At 36.3% G+C, this 22716-nt stretch overlaps 1 protein-coding gene across 3 annotated transcripts; it reads left to right on the forward strand.

Moving 5' to 3' along the window:
* The first annotated feature begins 338 nt into the window (after positions 1-338).
* Positions 339-21362, forward strand: arhgef15b (Rho guanine nucleotide exchange factor 15b). Of its 3 annotated transcripts, XM_084134828.1 has the most exons (17): positions 565-582; positions 780-851; positions 2930-3416; positions 9236-9970; positions 10604-10655; positions 10774-10841; positions 11002-11255; positions 11919-12079; positions 12433-12585; positions 12703-12832; positions 14279-14353; positions 14819-14911; positions 15273-15427; positions 15648-15812; positions 17613-17698; positions 17848-17952; positions 20113-21362. In XM_084134828.1, exons 3-17 carry the CDS (start codon positions 3017-3019, stop codon positions 20274-20276), a joined length of 2796 nt encoding a protein of 931 aa, XP_083990954.1. In that variant the 5' UTR covers positions 565-582; positions 780-851; positions 2930-3016; the 3' UTR covers positions 20277-21362. The 3 variants fall into 3 exon arrangements, with proteins under 3 accessions (XP_083990955.1, XP_083990953.1, XP_083990954.1); XM_084134829.1 differs by lacking the exon at positions 780-851 and having other exon boundaries at positions 339-582; XM_084134827.1 differs by having other exon boundaries at positions 422-851.
* The last annotated feature ends 1354 nt before the right edge of the window (positions 21363-22716 follow it).

The following is a 22716-nucleotide window of genomic DNA, read 5'->3' on the forward strand; positions in this document are numbered from 1 at the left end:
ATATTCTCACAGCTAGTATACACTACTACAGCTATGTATACCCTGTTTATTATTTTGTTTGTTTATTAAACCGTTTTGCTTATGGGAAAACGGCCATTTCCTAACTGTTTGGTTTTCATGATTTTTATATAGGCTATGCAAACTGTATTCTATCCCCTACCCCTAAACTTATCCATCACAGCAAACTGCATTTTTACATTTTCATAAAACATCACTTGGTATGATTTATAAGATGTTTTCCTCATAGGGACCATAATGTACCCACAAGGACAAGGATTTCGGATATTGCCATCTTTGTCCCCATAACGTTCAATAGGGTATTCCTGAACCACACACACACACACAGAGAGAGAGAGAGAGAGAGAGAGAGAGAGAGAGAGAGAGAGAGAGAGAGAGAGAGAGAGAGACTCCGCTGGGTGGCAGCCAAAGGACGGAGGGTGTGCTGTGCAGGCAGGAATGAGATGGGATGGATTGGGATGGGAGGAGGGGTATGCACTAATCACACTGTCCCTGTCCGGCTGTTCCTACACACATGCTCACGAGCAGGAAAACAAAGAGCTGGAGATGCGCGTGGATTTACCGGTGAGGACAACAAAAGAGGAAAGACGAAAGTAACGTCTGATCAAATCCGTACGGATATGAAGTTCGCACAGGAATGTGGCGATATGTTGCTGTCATTTTAAAGAAATGTATTAACATGGATGTCTGTGAAACTATTATGTGTTCATGTGCACTGTGAGAGTTACCCCACGCGACTCAAATGTTTTTGTTTTTATGAGGAAATTTACTCTGGACACATTTCAGCAATTCGCTTTTCTTAATGGATTATATAAGAAAGTGAGACACATTTGGTGAGTAGTCTGTGTAAGACAGTTGTTTTGTAATTAACTCCTCAACTGTGAATATAGTTGGCTATACTGCATCTTACCTACTGTTTACCATATTCAGATATAAAAATGATAGTCTACTAAATGAATGACAGGTTCAGTGGTTACATCATGTTGCTTGTCCTTGTTAGATCATTGTTAGTCATGTGAACAACATAGTAGGAGTATTGACTTTTGGATTGTAATGTTTAATATTTCATTAGCCTATTTTTCCATCTTTTTTCCAATCTTTTTTCTATTCATCTATTGTTTTTATATACAGGCAGTTGCAAATAGTCTGCTACGTGTGTGTGTGTGTGTTTGTGTATTAAATATTTCTGATGTATATCACAACATCCCAGTGTTTTTAAGGAATTTGGAAGCAAAGCCAAGGTTCACAACAGGAAAGGAAAGGAGGATTCCGATCCAAAGATTGTTTATAGATTGGAGGGGAAGTGTCTTGTACACATTTTTGGAAAAAAACTGACCATCAGGGAACACTTGTCCTGTTGTTTGAGGGGATGTTTACTGTAGTTTAAAATATCAGAAGAATGTAAAAAATTAAGAAGCATTCTCACCCTTTTAATGGTAACCAATTCACCCTTCCTATTTCACCCCATGGGAAAGTGTTTCTTTTCAGCATTGTGCAATGTTGAGCTCTGTATGTTCAGGATATCAAATTCGAGCACACTAAGAACCGGACAGACCTGCTGAGTTTGTCTGAGGGGTGTAAGTCTAGAGAAGTCAGTGACGCCAACGTTCAACCTGAATTGTTAAAACGGAAAGTCGTTTTGACACACCCTTTCCCTTATAATATCCTCAGAATGGGGTATTATTCCAAGCCAAGAAAGTTAAGCTAATTAAGTTATTAAAATGGTTTAGTGTAGTTTTACATAAGGGGGAAATAACCATAAAACGATAAACCACTAATTGTGTGGTTTTAATCCCATCATGCATTTCTAAGAGTCTTTTGGAATCTGATGGGGTCAGAGTACACGGTTCTTACTGTAAATATGACATGCAAGCACATTTCCAGCATATGTCTAATGCTGTTTCACAGAAGAACCACCAGTCTAATTGGAAGTTCATCTCATATTTTATTCAAAAGTCTGACTGTTGCCTGTAAGAGCAAAGTCCAATGCAATTGAACCTGTACTGTGTGAGGTAATTCCAGTACAAAGATCATTGTGCTATTTATTTTATTAAATGAGTTACTAGATGTTAATCATCATATCAAACTTTGTCTTCTAATTACAACCTAGGGATATGAAACTGAAAGAATAAAAACTAGGGTTGGATGATATGTTGTTATCATATCAGTTATTTGCTGATATTACAGATTCTTCTTTAATTTATCATATTGGCAATTTTGGATTTGTGCATGATTTGTACATTTTAGATTACCTTTGCCATCATCTAATGTTTATGTTTAATCTTTAAAAACATGAATAATTTAATAACAGTGTATATTAGTGTTCTGTATATTACAATATAGTGATGTCCAAATTAATTAACGTACAGCATTTAAAATGACTACTTTTGTTTTTAAGTGTTTTTTTAATTTATTTGGACAAAGCTGTACAAATAGCTTACATTTTAAAGTCGGCATGAGATGAAAATTCACTCCGTTTCATTTTTTTAATTTTTAATGTTTTTAAATTTAATGTTTAATCAAATTGTCATATCTGGATCTTTACAGTAAAAATCACCATTTCTTCTGGTGATGTATGCAGGACTTTTCCAATCATTTCACCTGCTTAAACCCCGCCCCTGCAAGTTCATGTTTCAAATTCAATGCGCAACCTATGGCATATTTTTTCCACAACCTGTTACACTCTGATGTACGCCACAATATTGAAGAAAAGATCTGTTGCTACGTCTGTTTCATCAAGACTTTATATCATCAAGACCATAACTTAAAAATAAATATAAGTTCATCAGTATCAGACAGAATTGTAATATCTCTAATGAAAACACTACAGTGTCAGATGATCAGGGATTGGTCAACTGATGGAAAAAGATGCATCAGTCATATGTAAAGCCTTTATTGTTTGTTACCACAGGTTGAGGATTGAAGGCCCTGGGTGACCCTGCTGCCTGGCCTCATATTGGCCAGGTTGCTTTGGTTTAAAACATCAAAACCAGTTAAGATGTCTACTCAAGAGTCTCCACATCTGCCTACGAAACCTGAGGTTAAACAAAGACCCCCGGTTCCCACCAAGCCCTCCAATAATACCCCAGACACCTCATCTGTGGAAGGAGCAGCCTCACAGAGCTCTGGGAATGTCAAAAACATAGTCAACAAATTCAGCCAGCCAGAGTCTAAGATTCCAGCTGGAGATACAGCAAAGAGCGCCAGCATAGAATTGAGACAACAAAGACCTCCTGCAATTAAGCCCAGGCGCAAAACGAGAAGTTCGTCCCTCTCCAGCGCTGACAGGGCACCTCCTCTGCCTCCAAAGAAGAGGCAAAACAGTGGACAGAAAGACGAGGTGGACAGCCAAGAGAGACAAGAAGGAACATCGAGTGCTGTTGATGGAGGCCGATCAGGTACAGTGGATTTACTTTCATTTTCAGGAACTTTTTTACCTACTTCTGTGGAATATCTATGCTTGTTTTCTAGGAATTTTCTTTCTCAAAATTCAGTCACAAAGTTAGTGGTTGACCGATTGTTGACATTTTTTAATTATCCATTAAAGTTATTCAGCATATGGAAAATCTGCATTTAAACAAGTCTTTAAATACCTGTTAAACATTTCCACAAACTTTGGCGAATACAGCTGAAGAGTGCATTGTATCCTCTACAAGAACACATACTATTTGCATGATTTCTGTGTGAATGATCCAATGCGTGTGAACTGGATGACTTTGGCTGTCACTAGACATGCACGAGCAAGCAACTTCACACTATACTGCGCAATATCCAAGTTCCCACTGTCATGCCATGTGTACTGTGTGTAGAGTTCATGTGTACATTTTGGCCGATACCAATAATTCTTTATATTTGAAAGCCGACAACCAATATATATATTTTGGTGATTACAAAAACAAAGTCTCACCATTAAAATCCATGTCCCAAGCACACAATTGTAATGTTCTCGGTATAATTTTATGTACTGTTGCTTATATGACAGACTTGTGCATGTTGCACTTTACTGTATTTTACTTTTTTGAAGTGATTCCAATCATATTTCAAGTAATTCAAAACCATCATGGCGAACAGTGCACATCTGAAGTGTCTCAGCTGAAGGAAATAATCCATTATTTATCGGCTTTAATATATCAGCCAGATTTTCTTATTGGGCCAATACCGATAACATTAAAAATGAACATATATCAGACGATACCGATATATATCGTGCATCCCTAAAATTGATAGACTTTTCAATAATTCAATTCCTATTATTTTAGTAAATATTATGTCAAATAAATAAATATAATTGCAATCCATGTGTTATTTTTACTATGATTACATTAAATTATATACATCTGCTTTATATCGGCCATCGGCCACCCTTCTCTCTAAAATATTGGCATCAGCATCGGCACCAAAAAAATCCATATCGGTCATCACTTTACCACACAAATAGCTACAAACTAAAACAATAAAGCAGTTTTGTGACTGGTACAACATTCAAGCATCCTAAAAGTATTTACATCGATTTTCAGTGGAACCTTTTGTGTGTTTGTTTGCTGTGAAATGCTTTAAATGCTTGAGCTCTTCACAGTTTGGTGGATTCTGATTGGCTGTCATTGTTTTTATTATTCATCAGCTTGACAAAATCGTTCTGAAAGTGATTCCAATGATATCGTTTACCTGTGCCGTTACCTTTATTGTTGTGGTGTGGGCTCTGCTATTCTTTTACATTTAGAACGATTTTTAGAACTATATCTTTATCGTTATAGTTGTCGTCCTTGGTGTGAACGGGGTTAAATTAGCGGCAGCAGCTACTAAACTCATATTTTAATCAGCTTTTAATCTGATCTTCATCTGAATGGGTGTTATGAGGATAAACTCTGCCGCTCCATGTTAGTGTTGCTGGAAATCTTGGAAAGATTGGAATGTAAATTGCTAGTTTTGTTTTCACAACATAGCTTTGTGTGTGTGTGACACATTCAGAAATGCTATTTGTGTTACATACAGTCATGCTTAAGTCAGTTTCAGTTTCTAATTAAAACTTTATTGTACTTGGATTTCGTTTAGTTTTTTAATTCACCGAACCATGATTCAGGCACATCGGAGGTTTTCTTGGTTGTTGTTTGGTCAGTCAGTGGGATTATAGTGTGTGTTGTCTGCTGAACACACAGACAGATGGGGTGTAGGGGATAAAAGAACCCCCCTTGGAAACAATTACATTAAATCTACATTACCGTTTATGTTTAAGTTTGGGGTGGATGAGATTTGTAAATGTCTTTTGCTTATGATCACCAAGGCTGCATTTATTTGATTAAAATTGAATGTATCCTTGCTAAATAAAAGTATTAATTTTGATTAAAAAAAATCTTACACCCCACACTTTTGAACAGTAGTGTATATATATATATATATATATATAATTGGTTGAAAATTGTTGCAGAAAATTCCTGATGCAACTGTATGCAAACACTTTGAAGTCAAGCCTTTATTTGTATAGTGTATTTTTCACAATACATATTAGGGATGAACAGTATGACTAAAATCTTACATCATGGTTTAAGTAATTTGAATACTACCCTAATGGTGTTTATATATAGTTATTTTTGGTGGAAACCCTGATTTCTGGAATTTACTTTTTTTTTGTGGAACTTGATGCACTTAAAGAATGATAAGTCTGTCATCTGACACAAAACTCATTAAGCTCATTAAACTGATTTTTTAAAAAGGAACAGCAAAGACTTTTACATTGTTACAAAAAATATTAAAAATAATTTCACCGTTTCCTCAAAAAAAGTATCATTGCAAAACTGTTTTAAACTGATGATGATAATAATAATAATAATAATAATAATAAATGTTTCTTGAGCAGCAAATCACCATATTAGAATGATTTCTGAAGGATCATGTGACACTGAAGACTGGAGTAATGCTGAAAATTCAGCCTGTCATCACAGGAACAAAGGACTTTTAAAATATATTAAAATAGAAAATAGTTACTTTAAATGATAATAATATTTCACAATAATATTTATTTTTACCGTATTATTTATCTTTACTGTATATATATTTTAACTGTATTTTTTATCAAATAAATGCAGTCTTTGTGAGCATAAGACAAAAACGTAAACATTTTTAAAAAACTTCAAAGAAATTTTTTTTATTGGATAAATATTATCAGGATTGCATATATATTTGACATAACATATTCATATATACATTATGAATGCGTTATTACATTTTATTAGTAAGATGATAGATGTCAGCCTCACTTAAGGCCTTTTGTTTTGGATTTAATACTGAGAGAATGTGCACTGAACACTCCCAGGAAGGCTATTCCAAAGTTTAAGAGCCATATAGGGAAAAACTTGACCTTCTTTTGGTTTTACTTCCTTAACATTCCTGTTTGACATCATCTGAAAATGTAATGTATTATTCATAAAACTCTTTTACAGTGACAATTATGTTAACTGAGCTAGTGTGACTTGGAGGCTTAGAATTAACATGCAAAGTGGCCTTTATGTGATAATTGGGGTAATAAACCACATTCCCACCCTTAACCTGACATACACGTTCAACTAGTTCAGTTTCCAAGAGAGAGAGTTTCTAGCTGGTCAGGCACCGGTGTAGTGAAATGGCAGAAGGGCTAAAACGAGCATTTGGGAAGTTCAAGCAAAATGTATTTGAGGCGATTGAAGAGCTGCGGGCTAAGGAAGGGGAGGAGGGACAGACACAGCGCAAAGGTTCCATGCAGAAGTTGACGGCACTGATAACGACAGGCTCAAAGGCCGAGGTGGAAGAATCAAAGCAGAAGAAGGGATCAAAAAGAGGTGGTAATCAAAGATTTTTAAAGCCCTGGAGGATATGAAGCCTTTCTGGAACAACCTGACATTTAGAGTATTCCAGTGACATACAGTCATGGTTATGCTACTAAGGCTTGTAGATCAGAATATGGTCGAATGAACTTTATTAACTAATAGATATCACCATACTTCTCCAGTTAATAATCATAGAACATTAAGACATTACATTTTTATTACAACTTGTTCATATTTAAATATGTAAATGAGGCATTATATGATTAAATCATAGAAATCTGAACATTGGATAAAGCCAGGTTCAAAAATTCTTGTTTCATTTTGTTGATATACCAGAGTTAAAGTTTATTTATTATTATTTACTGAAGGGATTTTGGATATCTGTTTTTAACAAAAACCTGTAAAAACGTTTGGAATATGGATTGAATAAAACTGTAAAGTTTGGTGTATGTAAGTGCTAGTGAAGTGGACATTTCTGGCTCAGTGCATGAAAAAAAAAAACACTTTGAGAATACTGCCTTTAAAGATATATATTGTTATCAAAATTTACAGACATAGGCCTAACTATTGTGTAATAAACACTTAAATTTGTGTTTTGGATGTTTTCTTTCCAGTAGACTGAAAGAAGAGATGTTTTGGAAGCAATATCCCAAAATTGACCATTGCTTTTTGCCTGTAGTATCTTGCCTTAATTCATAAATAGACCTTAGTCATGCAGGTTAGACGCCATATTGAATTTAAAGGCTGTGAGGGATAGACGTACAGTCTTTACAATGGCACGCACTGTATAAAGGTCCTAGATCACACAATTTTCACAGCTCACAACTTCTAAAACTGTTTTATGGAGTTTTTGTCGACTGAAAGTTTTTTTTCTTTCCGAAAGACGTTTCGTCAGCTGAGCAATTGGTATGTTGTTAAACAGCAGTAAAATCCATTGAACGCTCTGTATTCTATCCCTCACAGCCTCAAATTCATTCTTGTCAAAAATTCAATTTGGTGCTACCCAGACTAAGGTCTATACCATAATTTGTTTGCCGTGTCGCACCACAAAGCATTTTATGACCTGAGCTAACCTGCTTCAGAGGATATACAGTACTGTGCAAAAGTCTTAGGTACGTTAGTATTTTCACCAAAAAAAATAAAAAGTTTTTTTAAGACAGTTATTTTTTTCTATTGCTGTAGTAAGTAGGACATATCAGTTTACATTTCCAAACATTCCTTTTGCCATTAATTGTAATAATTCAGTGAGATTTTTATATGCAATATAGAAAATACTAACGTGCCTAAGACTTTAGCACAGTACTGTATATCACAGTAAAAAAAATAATCCTGGCAGCTGTGGTTGCCAGAATAATTCTGTAAAATTCAGTACAAATTTAAACATATTTACAGAACAACTTGTACGTTTTACAGTATAAAACTGTAATTTACAAACAAGAAAATTGCAATTTAAAGCGGTAAATCCAACAACGGACTTTGCTACTAAAATCTATTTTGTAGGTTTTTACATATACTGACAACCACCATAATTATGCAGAGGAAGCCACATGAAGAATCATAAAGAAGTTAATCACAAATAGCCTTTCCACAAGCTGAATTGTACTAGTATACAGAAGGTGCACAGAGTCATTCACACAAACACAGAACACCATCATGGTAACACACATGACATGACACTAAAATAATGCAATTAACATTCATTAAACAACAAAAGATGCAACATAAAACCCAAATGTGCATAACTGATAACAAAAACTTTTGTGGGAATGTCAGTTTACAGTTTTTCACTGTAAATTATAATTTGATTAGCCTTTTTTACTTCTAAAAACGGTACATTCAACAGTATTTTACTGTAACAATTACAATGAAATGTCCTGGTAGAGCTTACCCCTCTCGATTATGATATCAAGACAGTTATATCATCCTGACATTTGTGAAATATTTCAGAATGATTTTTAGGACTGAAATTAAAGACATACTCATCATAGAAAAGTTGTTTTTAAGTCACTGTATGTAAGAATTGCATTTTTAATATATTGTTGAAAACAATTAATTGATTGGACAGCAGAACCTGATCTCATGTTCTTGGATCAACATTCCAATCAACCAGTCAGATTTGAGGGACAAGTTTACAGTTTATGTCAAGTTTAGGCTTACAAACCAGGTTTAGGTGCTTCTACATCAGTGTTATTCATATATAATTTCCCTCTGATTTTAGGGTAGGGTTAGGTTCAGGGATATGGTTAGGATTGAATTTTCCGACAGGAATGTTGTTCCAGGATTAACAAAATATGTTGACCCAGGAACGCGAAATCAGGATGTGCGATTGGACAAATTAGCATCATGTTTTTGACCCAACTTCATGTTGGAATTTGCATGAAAGCCTAACCCTGACCATAATCCATGTCTTCTTCTAGCTCCCGATGGAAAAGAAGGCGGCAAACTGCGAGCAGATCAGGATTCTAGCCCTGTTCCAGAGTCCCTGTGTGAGAAGAACTGCGGCTGTATGTGTCACCTGCAGAGGCCTGGCATGAAGCTTGTGTGGGTGCCAATAAGTGAGCAAGATGAGGACGAGGGTGAGGATGAAGAGATCGAATTCAGTGATACGGAGGATCAGAATGAAAGAGCAGGAGAGGACGAGAACGAAGAAATAAGGTCAGATAAGGAAGCAGAGTCTTTAAGTGAGCAATTACCTGAAGGTGAGAACAAGAAAGAGGCACCGCAAATTAAAAAAGGCAAGTTTCTGGAGGCTCGTAGCCTAATAGAGCAGCAGCTGAGGAGGAAATCAGACCCTGGACCTCCGACATTGATTGCCTCTGTTGTCCCATTTCCCCAGACTCCTCCAAACGTCTCCAAAGCCCAGTCTTTGGAGGTGCCGGAGGAGTCCATTTATGACATTAGCCTGGAGGTGGTCACTCCACCTAGACCTCAAAAGGGGCCGGACACTGTAACAAGCAAGGACTCCCCTCCAGCCATTCCTCCCAGAATGCCTTTAGAAAACAGGTGTCTGCCTCGCATTATTCAGCCTCTGCAGCCCTTTAACAAATGCAGCCCACCTGGCAGTCCTCGACTACAAAGAACTCCACCACCACCACCAGCCAAGACCTATGAGAATGGAAGACGCCTCAGCAGTTATTCTCTCAAGTCTATAGGTACAGAAAAACATTGAAAGTCGGCATGAAATCCAAATAGACCCTATTTACATTCTTCAAGGGATACATTTAAAATTGTCATAAACCCTCATGTTGTTCCAAACAGTCTTGTTTTAGTATTATGTACTATTAGTATATATTATATATTAGTATTTTGAATGAGCTTTTTTAATATATTTTCAAATGCTTGTGGCATTTGTTATTATAATATTTAATATTTCTAGTTAGCTTTAATTTATTTCTATATCAGCTTTAGTTTTAGCAATTTTAGTACTTCAGTTTAAATAAATTTTATTTCAGTTAGTTATATTTGTCATTTTCATATTAGGTTTTTAAGCTTTTTTAATCTAATATTTATATTTTATTTAATTTCAACTTTATTTCTGTTAACTAAAACAATTTTAAAAGTTTCTTTTTTAGTTTTTGTTCCCACACCTGTATGACTGACTTTCTTCTTCTGAACAAATTCTTTCAACACCCACTTTTCAATCCTGATCGATAAAATCAAGTCCTGTTACATTTTTTTGTTTCACTCAGAAATGTTTCATAATACAGTTGTAAAGAAGGTGTTTGCATCCTTTTATTAAGTGCATTTAGTGTCTGTTTTATGGTACTTAATTGTTTCTTCAACAGATGAGAATGACAGTGAAGGGGCTGATGGGGAAAAATGTGGATCCAATGAGAAGTATTTTCTTTACCTTTCATCCCTCAAACAGTTTCTGCTTTCTTAAGCTTTAATATTGTAGTGACACAGCTGTCATATTTGTCATTACTTTATGTGTAACTAAATCTCTGTCTTCCAGGTCCAGGCCTCCACGAGTCATCCCACGCCGCAAACAGTCTCTTGACTTGGAAGATGGGATGTCTGAGGGTATTTAATACATCATCAATTTAAATTGAAAATGTTGAAAGACAGACCTCATGCATGTTTACAATAAAAAACACTATTGAGAAATTGTACAGTCCATTAAAACAAAGAATAAATGATGTCTTCACCTACAATTTAATGCCATATTTTGTGACCCTTGCAGAGCTGTATCAGTTTTACACAGAGACATTTATACACAAGGAGATCAGGAGGACAGTATGTCGCAACATCAGTAAGACCAGCATAGACTTCCAGATGGACACACACCTCACAGCCAGCCCAGAAAAAGGAGAGAAAGGTTCCAGATCATCTAACAGTCCAATTCTAAAGCAGAGCAATTTATGGCGAGACCAGCCAGCGGTACGAGACAGTGGTGTCCTGGAAACCCTAAGCCCAGAGGAGTGCAAGTATCAAGAGGTGAGCAGAAATCCTCAATGAATGTGCTATAAAATTCAAAGAACACTCACTTCTGGGAAGAGCAAGTGCTGAGTTTTGATGATTATGATTATGGAAGAAGTAGGATTATGGAAGAATTGTGTTTGGAAATATGGAAAATGTGATTCGAATGGAAAAGAGAAGAAAGACAGGATGGAAACGATGGGAAAGGAACTTCTGGAAGTAGGGAGAGGGTGAATTTCACGAAAGCTGAATAATATATACTTATATACTATATAATATATACAATATATCTATCTATCTATCTATCTATCTATCTATCTATATATATATATATATATATATTATATATATAGTATGTTTTATATATAGGGGTAATGTTCTGAATTGTTATGAGAATTATTTCAATATGCCGGAATTATTGATAGTCCTTACATGCTTTATTGCCTTGATGCAAAATATTTGTTTCTTTTGATTTTAAGATTAAATGTGACCAGAATGAGACAGCGTGCCCAAATTATAAGTGTAATAAAGAATAAAGAAGATTGTAATAATAAAGAATAACAGTAAAGTAGATAATATGAGTGAATGTAAAAAAACGGAGCTATCAAGATTCCACATTTTGTTGAGAAAGACTAAATTGCATTTAAATAACAACTATATGTTTCCATTTTCTGTGTGCAGAGCATGTTTGAGGTGATTACATCAGAAATGTCATATTTGCGCTCTCTGCGTGTGTTAACGGAGCATTTTATGGAGTCAAGTGACTTGAATGACACTCTCATTATCATGGACAAAAAAACCCTCTTCTCAAACATCCTGCGCATCCAAGAGGTCAGCGAGAGGTGAGTGTCTGTGTGTGTGAAATGAAGACATTTACAGTTTAGATTTGCTGAAACAGCACTGCCTGATCCCCACAAATTAGTTTTGTTTGTTTACATGAACCACAAAGACTATATTTGCGATATGCATTTGCCAGGTGTATCCCATCAGAATTTGCTGAGGCAGCAGCGTTTGATATTAATTAAATGAATCCAAGTAGAAAACGATTAAATATGAACTCTCAGGATAAATGCATCATCAATTAATAGTCTAATGCCCCAGTAATGCAGTGTAGCCTGTAAAACAAGATACCGTACAGCAGTCACAAACATCCATTCGGATATACCAATTGTCTATTGACATTTTTTTTTTGCAGGTTTCTGAAGGACTTGGAGGAACGTCTAGATGAGAGCTTAATCATTTCTGACATCTGTGATATCATCCACTATCATTCCCAACATCATTTCCCTGCATATATTGACTATGTTCGAAATCAGATTTATCAGGAAAAGACCTACAGTAATCTAATGTAAGAAACTCATACATCAGCACACATAAGCGAAGGCATTTCAAACTATTTAATTTGTTCTCATCCATTTAAATGTTTAAATCACTCACTTATTCTTTTGCTTAATATCTATCACAGGCAAACTAACACTCAGTTTGCGACCGTTATCACCCGACTGCAGGAGTCGCCCAAGTGTCAACGACTGCCCTTCATGTCCTTCCTGTTGCTGCCCTTCCAGAGAATCACACGCATTAAAATGCTCATCGAGGTGGGTAAATAATTCACATAGGCCCTGTTTACATCTGGTGTTAAGATGCAATTTGGTCGATCGGATCACAAGTGAACGACGCTAAAAACAGGTGTAAACAGGGTCTAAACGTTTTTGAGCTTGTCCACTTTCGACCTCGTCCAGTGGTAGTCGAAGGCCCTATTTCCACCTGGTATTAAGATGCGTTTTGGTCAATCGAATCACAAGTGGACGAAAGAGACACGTTCACACCTGGCATTTTAATCCATCTCGTCTGTCCACTTTCGACCGCTTCTATCCTGATTACTTCGAGGGGAGGGTCTATGGACGGGTCCCTTTGCTTCCGTCAAATTTAAATGCCGTTAAAATGTTTTCACCCGGATTCGTTCCAATGCATTCGAACAGCCGCAAGAAGACCACCTACTGACCTAATGCGTAAACATTATGGGAAGCGTGCTAGCCAGACGGGATTTAAACTTTGTTGGCTGAAGACCCAAGTTTGATTTGAAGATGAAAAATGTACCAAGCACAATGTTCTCTCACCATCCCTGATTTCTAACACGCACTCACAGCGTTTGGCTGGTGTTGCGGCTCTCGGAGCAGAAATGAAAGCTGATGATCTCCGTATGTTTTTCCGTTGTCTCTGTGCTCGTTCATATGTAAATTGTGCGAGCTTATTTTGTCCATTAGATCGAAAGATCTTAAAAAAACGCATACATTTACCTGCCTATAGACCCGGCCCTAAAAAAATCAGGACGGAAGTGGTTGAAAGTGGACAAAAGAGACGGATTAAAACACCAGGTGTAAACGAGTATGTCTCCCTCGTCTACATGTGATCCGACTGACCAAAACTCATTTTAATACAAAGTGTAACCAGGGCCATAAGGAACGTTGGAATTCTTCTTCAACAAAGTAAAGGCTTTTTTAATGTTACAAAATATTTCAAATCAGCTGTTTCAAATGAATGCTGTTTATTTTGAACTTTCTATTCATCAATAAATCCAGAAGAAATGTATTACAGTTTCCACAAAAATATAGATTAGATAGTAATAATAAATGTTTCTTGAGCAGCAAATCAGCATATTGACTGAAGACTGGTGTAATGATGCTGGAAATTCAGCTTTGCCATCACAGGAATAAATTACATTTCAAATATATTAAAATAGAAAATAATTATTTTAAATTGCAATAATATTTCCAAATTTTTAACCATGTTTTTGATCAAATAGAGCATTGATGAGCATAAGAGACTTCTTTTAAAACATAAAATCTTATTGACCCCAAACTTCTAAAAGATATATTGGAATTCTTCTTTACTGAATTTCTGTTGGTTTTGGGGGGTGTTTTTTGTTTTTGTTTCTCCATGTGGGTTGCAAGGCAATCATTATAATTAAGCAGAGTTATCTTAAAGTAATTGAGGTAAAATGAACGCAATCTAGATTTTTAAAAATGCCTTTTTTTCATCAGAACATCCTGAGGAGAACGGCCGTTGGGGCGGATAAGGAACAAACTGCATCAAAAGCTCATGACTCTGTGTCTAAGGTAAACATCCCATGATTTCAGTAAATGATGGACCCTGTTTTTTTCCTCTCATTATAAAGTCACTTTAGCACATTGTTCCATGATCAAACTAGACCTCATTGTTCCCAATATAGCCTATTAGAGAGGAAGATAAAAAGGAAAAGAGGGGGAGAGAGTGGAACACAAGGTTAAATGCGGGTCAGGTCACTAGAAGTGATGTTTCAGATTATATAAACCTGCCATATTTTTTATGGAGTCAAAGATAAGCTGGATTTTCTAGCATTTTCTAGCATTAGAGAAATAAAGAACATTGAGTCTCTCGTTTATTTTCTTCCATTTTCATGAAATAACCAAAATAGGTCATGTTTAATATGTCTGTAATGTTAAACAGATTCCTTTGTCTGCATGGAAAGAATGTTTTGTTGTAGCTGCGTATTGTTGTTGTCAGATGTTATCTTAAATAACTTGTCACGCACATCCTCACAGATCATTGAAGAATGTAATACTCAAGTTGGAAAAATGAAGCAGATGGAGGAATTAATTCAGATTAATGGTATCCTGGAGTTTGACAAATTAAAGGTGAGGTATATTGATTAATGTTATATATTAATGATGATAATTGCAGTTATGAAATTATGAGACCACTAGTGAAAATGCCTTTATTACAAATTATATTCTCATCTTAACAAATTGAGTGAAAAGTTGAATTAACACAAATGTTTGAATTGCAAGGCCTGATGTAATCCAGCATGATTTGAGAATGTCACATGATCAGTCTCACACTAATTACTTTTCAATAGTGTCGTCAAATAGTGCCTTTTTTAATCAAGCCATAACATTTTTTAAAATCCTCATTTAGAAAAATATTTTCTATATAGAATTTGTATTTGTCTATATATTTATTTGTTTAAATATTGTCATCTTTGAATCATTTATTCAGGCAGTGCCAATTATATCTCAAACACGCTTCTTGGAGAAACGAGGAGAGGTGCAGGAAATAAACAGAGGAGGAACTTTCTTGAACCTCCGCCCAAAATTCAGCCTGGTCTACCTCTTTCTCTTCAACGACCTGCTTGTCATTGCAAGCAAGAAAAGGTAGAAAGCTGAAAAACCTGTCTGTGTTATGGCTTTACTTTGATTGTTTTTTGAGGATTACAAAACACTGCATGATAATTACATTCCATTAATCATTAATCCATTATCCTTTACAAAAAGTAACACACCTGTTTGCATTTACTATGGATGTATAATTCAGTCATACTTTCTGAATCATACTTAACTCATTTATTTCTACCTCTCTTTCTCTGTGCTGCAGTTCTGAGCGGTATGTAGTCCTTGATCATGCGCATCGCTCCCTGGTCCAGGTGCAGCCTATTAGGGAGGACACAGCTGTCCCCAGCCTGGAGCACTGCTTCTGTCTGACCCTGCTGGAGAATCACCAGGGACGCCTGATGGAGAGAGTTATGAAAGCTCCCACACAGTGCGTGAAATTATAAATAAACCATATGCTATTCATTTTACTCATCCGTGATTTATGTTCATTGCTCTGTTATGTTTTGAATCCATATGCTCATTTTTAAGAGAAGTAATTTTCTGTTGGTATTTTGCACAATACACTACTGTTGCGGCAGTGAACACATGCTTACCAAGGCTACATTTATTTGATCAAAAAGACAGTAAAACAGTAATATAAAATAACTTTAATTTAATATATTTGAATATGTTCAAAGCTGAATTTTCAGCCTCATTACTCCAGTCTTCAGTGTCACTTGATCCTTTAGAAATCATTCTAATATGCTGATTTGTTGCTCAAGCAACATTTTTTATTATTATAATCAATGTTAAAAACAGCTGGGCTGTTTAAAAAATGTCAGGATTCTTTGATGAATATAACATTTTCTATTAGAATAGAAATAGTTTGTAAAATTAAAAATGTCTTTACTGTCACTTTTGCTCAATTTAATGTTCTTGGTGAATTAAGGTATTAATTTCTTACAAAAAAACGAACATCTTATAAGTAATTTATAAAATGTGCGTATCAAGAAGGCATAAAATACCATCCATTCAATATGATTTTTTTTCTTCTCTCTTTCTCTCACTATATATACACTATATGGACAATAGTATTATCACCACACCTCTTAATTATTAAATTAAGTTATAACAGTTATTCAATTATTCAATGTTTCAATTAGACCCATTGCCACAGGTGTATAAAATCAAGCACCTATCCATGCAGTCTGCATTTACAAACATTTGTGGAAAAAATTGTCATTCTGAAGAGCTCAGTAAATCCAAGCATGGTATTGGTGATAGGATGCCACCTTTGCAATAAGTCAGAAATGTAATCCCTGCTAGATATTCAACAATCAACTGCTGATTCCATAGCTGAAGAGTTTCGAAACTTCCACTGCCATTAATATCAGCACAAAAAATTGTGTGGCGGGAGCTTCATGGAATGGGTTTCCATAGCCGGGCAGCAGCATGCATGCCTCTCATTACCAAGTACAATGCCAAGCGTCATATGCAGTGGTGTAAAGCACGGTGCCACTGGACTCTGGAGCAGTGGAAACCTGTTCTGTGTTGGGCGAGTCTGGGTTTGGCGGATGCCAGGAGAACCTTACTGACTGCATTGGGCCGACTGTTTAGAGTTTAGTGGAGGAGGGATAATGGTGTGGGGCTGTTTTTCAGGAGTTGGTCTAGTCTTCTTACTATTAGTGAAAGGAAATCTTAATGCTTCAGCTTACCAAGACATTTTGGACAATGCTATGCTTCCAACTTTGTGGGAACAGTTTGGGGAAGTCCCTTTTCTATTCCAGTGTGACTGTACCCTAGTGCACAAAGGAAGATCTGTAAAGACATGGTCGGATGAGTCTGTTTGGAAGAAATTGACGGACCCACACAGAGCCCTGACCTCAACCCCATTGAACACATCTGGGATGAACTGGAACGGAGGTTGCGAGACAGTCCTTCTCATCCAACATCAGTGCCTGACCTCACAAATGCTCTACTGGATAAATAGGCAAAAATTCCCACAGAAACACTCTGAAATCTTATGGAAAGCTTTCCCAGAAGATTGGAAACTGTTACAGCTGTAAAGGGGGGAATGTCTTTGCGTCATTCTAATGTCATTACAGTGTTATGGTCAGGTGCCCCAATATACTTCATATAGCAGATATATAATATAGTAGCAATATTTCAGATTGTTTCCAGGGTTATATAAGGATGTATGCTGATTTTAAAGCTGTATAGGTCATTTCTTTTTTTTCTCTTCAACCAGATCTGACCTGCACAGGTGGTTGGCAGCATTCCCAAATCCCGATGGCACCATCAATGATCAAGAAGAAGTCATATATGAAGACTGGGGTAAGAGTGGGTGCTTATTTCAGCTCAGGATTATACTCATGTGCGCAACATGGCATGTTAGTGCTTGCCTTTGATTTTCCTGGTAATCATGTTCACTTCTCTCTTCAGATCAGTTTCTTTCTAATCACATGGCTGTTTTTGTGTGTCAGATTGCCCTCAGGTGCAGTGTGTGAAGCAGTATGTGGCAAACCAAGCTGATGAATTAAATCTGGAGCCCACAGAGATCATCAACGTTGTGCGCAAAACCAACGAAGGTGTGTCACATTCAGGGCCAGATTAGCAATAGGGCTAGGCAGTATATTATTATAGTATATTAATTATGCAGTATATTCAAAAATATCTATTATTTGTTTCTGTACTTTATTTATTCATTCATTTAATTATTTATTCCAATTTAAAGGCCCTTACCCCAGCAAAACATTAATGGGGAAACAAATGGCTGAATGGGCTGAATTATAGCCCCATTCCAGCCCTGATGATTCTCCTCTTCTAAAGACAGAAAGAAGACCTTGAAACTATTTAAAGTAAACACCTTAAGGCAAACATACAGTGGGGAGAACAAATATTTGATACACTGCCGATTTTGCAGGTTTTCCTACTTACAAAGCATGTAGAGGTCTGTAATTTTTATCATAGGTACTCTTCAACTGTGAGAGACGGAATCTAAAACAAAAATCCAGAAAATCACATTGTATGATTTTTAAATAATTAATTTGCATTTTATTGCATGACATAAGTATTTGATCACCTACCAACCAGTAAGAATTCCGGCTCTCACAGACCTGTTACTTTTTCTTTAAGAAGCCCTCCTGTTCTCCACTCATTACCTGTATTAACTGCACCGGTTTTAACTTGTTACCTGTATAAAAGACACCTGTCCACACACTCAATCAAACAGACTCCAACCTTTCCACAATGGCCAAGACCAGAGAGCTGTGTAAGGACATCAGGGATAAAATTGTAGACCTGCACAAGGCTGGGATGGGCTATAGGACAATAGGCAAGCAGCTTGGTGAGAAGGAAACAACTGTTGGCGCAATTATTAGAAAATGGAAGAAGTTCAAGATGACGGTCAATCTCCCTCGGTCTGGGGCACCATGCAAGATCTCACCTCGTGGGGCATCAATGATCATGAGGAAGGTGAGGGATCAGCCCAGAACTACACGGCAGGACCTGGTCAATGACCTGAAGAGAGCTGGGACCACAGTCTCAAAGAAAACCATTAGTAACACACTACGCCGTCATGGATTAAAATCCTGCAGCGCACGCAAGGTCCCACTGCTCAAGCCAGCGCATGTCCAGGCCCGTCTGAAGTTTGCCAATGACCATCTGGATGATCCAGAGGAGGACTGGGAGAAGGTCATGTGGTCTGATGAGACAAAAATAGAGCTTTTTGGTCTAAACTCCACTCGCCGTGTTTGGAGGAAGAAGAAGGATGAGTACAACCCCAAGAACACCATCCCAACTGTGAAGCATGGAGGTGGAAACATCATTCTTTGGGGATGCTTTTCTGCAAAGGGGACAGGACGACTGCACCGTATTGAGGGGAGGATGGATGGGGCCATGTATCACGAGATCTTGGCCAACAACCTCCTTCCCTCAGTAAGAGCATTGAAGATGGGTCATGGCTGGGTCTTCCAGCATGACAACGACCCGAAACACACAGCCAGGGCAACTAAGGAGTGGCTCCGTAAGAAGCATCTCAAGGTCCTGGAGTGGCCTAGCCAGTCTCCAGACCTGAACCCAATAGAAAATCTTTGGAGGGAGCTGAAAGTCCGTATTGCCCAGCGACAGCCCCGAAACCTGAAGGATCTGGAGAAGGTCTGTATGGAGGAGTGGGCCAAAATCCCTGCTGCAGTGTGTGCAAACCTGGTCAAGAACTACAGGAAATGTATGATCTCTGTAATTGCAAACAAAGGTTTCTGTACCAAATATTAAGTTCTGCTTTTCTGATGTATCAAATACTTATGTCATGCAATAAAATGCAAATTAATTACTTAAAAATCATACAATGCGATTTTCTGGATTTTTGTTTTAGATTCCGTCACTCACAGTTGAAGAGTACCTATGATAAAAATTACAGACCTCTACATGCTTTGTAAGTGGGAAAACCTGCAAAATTGGCAGTGTATCAAATACTTGTTCTCCCCACTGTATGTGTAAAAGTTGTTTGTGTGTATGTTAAAGATATGATTTTTAACAAAAAATACTAATTATTTCTGCGGTAGAAAACATTGTGGCACCAAGATAGGCTACTATGAAGGGGTCCCTTGGGTTAGCTTTAGCCCTATGTGTTCTTAATGTGGGCCTGGTCCCACTGTACCTTCCATTCATTAGAAGCGCATCTGACATGTTTAAATGTGTTCCAACTTTGTTTTTTATTTATTCATCTTGTCTCTTCTTGCCTTCCATAGGATGGTATGAGGGGATCCGTTTATCTGATGGACAGAAAGGCTGGTTTCCTGTAGCAAACGTACTGGAAATCACCAATGAGCATGTTCGACGACGCAACCTCCGAGAACGCTACCGTGTTATCCAGGCTGCTGGCGTTGTCGCCAAGACTCTGACTATGCCATAGCCTAAAAGAACTGCAGATTGTAAACAGTCTTTTAAACTATAGACCTTTGACTTTGTGCTGAAGTGTTTTGATCTCCCTCAAACAACCTTTTTATGATCAGAAATATTCTATTGGAATTTTAAACAAAAAACATGGCTAAATCAGTGCTGTATGGCTTGACTTTGTACAACACAAAAGCCGCTTTGGCACTTGTTTAACTAAATCTCATTTACAGTATGTGTGTCTATTTTGTTCAAATGTTCAGTTGTTTTGGATCGTTACATGGAATGAGTTTCATAAATAAGTGTGTGTGAGTCTATGCGTGCTTGTAATATTTAGCACTTCTTTCAAGAATGTTGAACTACTGAAATTCCAGTTGAGCAGAGCAGGTGGGTTGGTATCACATGATAAAATGTCACATTATCTGATTGGTAGGTCAGTACAAAATATCACATGCTTTGAACAAGATGAGTCCTGAATGGCTAGTTTTTAGTTTCAATGGAAACATTAATTGTGTACAATTCAGCTTGTGTCTACTAACAAAAATGCTGTGGTACATGTAAATGAACAAAGTTTTTATTTAGTTCACTGTACAGTTGAGCTTGTTGAAGCAAAAAGATACAACTCAATTATAAAAAATGTCTTTACATAGGCTTTTTTATTTTTTTATTTACTCACCCCCATTGTCCTTCCAAACCGGTGTTACTTTGTCTTTTGTGCAACACAAAAAAAGATGTCATTCTAAATGGAAATAAGCATTCTGCCCAACATGAAGGTGAGTAAATGATGACAGAAATGTAATCTTTGGGTGAACAATCTTTTTAAGAGTGTCATTATCTGCTGCAGATATTAAACATTGTTGTAAGTCATGCTAATAATTTGCTGACTTCTCAGAAAAAGACATGTTCCGCTGTGTATACACACTCTCTGAATGTGGAATGCTCCCCCAGGTGATAAAGACGTACTGTTAAACGTATTAAAAATGCATTAAAGTATATTTGTATTGTACTAAAAACATACTCAAGTGCCACACGTCTTGTTTTGTGTGACTCTGTTTGTATGTGGGAGTGGTGTAAATAAACATTAAACTTGTTTTTGATGTAAAACATATGTTATATAGTTTTTATTGTGAGTAGGCAAGGGGGTCTGTTTAACCCCCAAGTTCAACTTTGGAGAACATAGATAGATAGATAGAGATATATATACAGTACAGGCCAAAAGTTTGGAAACATTACTATTTTTTATGTTTTTGAAAGAAGTTTCTTCTGCTCATCAAGCCTGCATTTATTTGATCAAAAATACAGATTTTTTTTTTTTTTAATATTGTGATATATTATTACAATTTAAAATAATTGGTTTTCAATTTATTATACTTTAAATTATCATTTATTTCTGTGATGCAAAGCTGAATTTTCAGGATCATTACTCCAGTCTATCACATGATCCTTTAGAAATCATTCTGATATGATGATTCATTATCAAAGTTGGAAACAGTTCTGCTGCTTAATATTTTTTCATAACCTGTGATACTTTTTTAGGATACTTTGATGAATAAAAAGTAAAAAAAAAAAAGTAAAAAAAAAAAAAAAAGCAGCAAATGTTTTAAAAATAGAAATCTTTTGTAACAACAATATACACTACTGGTAAGTAATTTGTGGTCAGTAATTTTTTTTCTTTCTTTTTTTGAAATAAATCAATACTTTTATTCAGCAAGGATGTGTTAAATTGATAAAAAGTGATAGTAAAGAAGATTTATATTATAAATGCAGTTATTTTTAACCTTTTATTCATCAAATATATTAGGCAGCAGAACTGTTTCCAACACTCATAATAAATCAGAATATTAGAATGATTTCTAAAGGATCATGTGATAGACTGGATGTCACATGTGACACTGAAGACTGGAGTAATGATGCTGAAAATTCAGCTTTGCATCACAGGAATAAATTATTTTTTAAAGTATATTCAAATAGAAAACTATTATTTTAAGTTGTAATAATATTTCACAATATTACTGGTTTTTTTTTCTGTATTTTTGATCAAATAAATGCAGGCTTGATGAGCAGAAGAAACTGCTTTCAAAAACATTAAAAATAGTAATGTTTCCAAACTTTTGGCCTGTACTGTAGATATACATAATATATAGATATACAGTGAGGAAAATAAGTATTTGAACACCCTGCTATTTTGCAAGTTCTCCCACTTGGAAATCATGGAGGGGTCTGAAATTGTCATCGTAGGTGCATGTCCACTGACATGGAGAGACATAATCTAAAAAAAAAATCCAGAAATCACAATATCACAATAACACCTGTCTATCAGCTAGAATTCTGACCCTCAAAGACCTGTTAGTCTGCCTTTAAAATGTCCACCTCCACTCCATTTATTATCCTAAATTAGATGCACCTGTTTGAGGTCGTTAGCTGCATAAAGACACCTGTCCACCCCATACAATCAGTAA

The sequence above is a fragment of the Abramis brama genome (genome assembly GCF_963993115.1).
Source record: "Abramis brama genome assembly, chromosome: 14".
Classification (NCBI taxonomy): Eukaryota; Metazoa; Chordata; class Actinopteri; order Cypriniformes; family Leuciscidae; genus Abramis; species Abramis brama.

Coding starts and splice junctions, on each gene's coding strand:
- arhgef15b (XM_084134829.1), top strand. CDS start 3,017: ATGTCTACTCAAGAGTCTCCACATCTGCCTACGAAACCTGAGGTTAAA. Junction 12,586..12,702: donor AAGACCTACAGTAATCTAAT/GTAAGAAACTCA, acceptor TATCTATCACAG/GCAAACTAACACTCAGTTTG. Junction 17,699..17,847: donor AGTCATATATGAAGACTGGG/GTAAGAGTGGGT, acceptor TTTGTGTGTCAG/ATTGCCCTCAGGTGCAGTGT.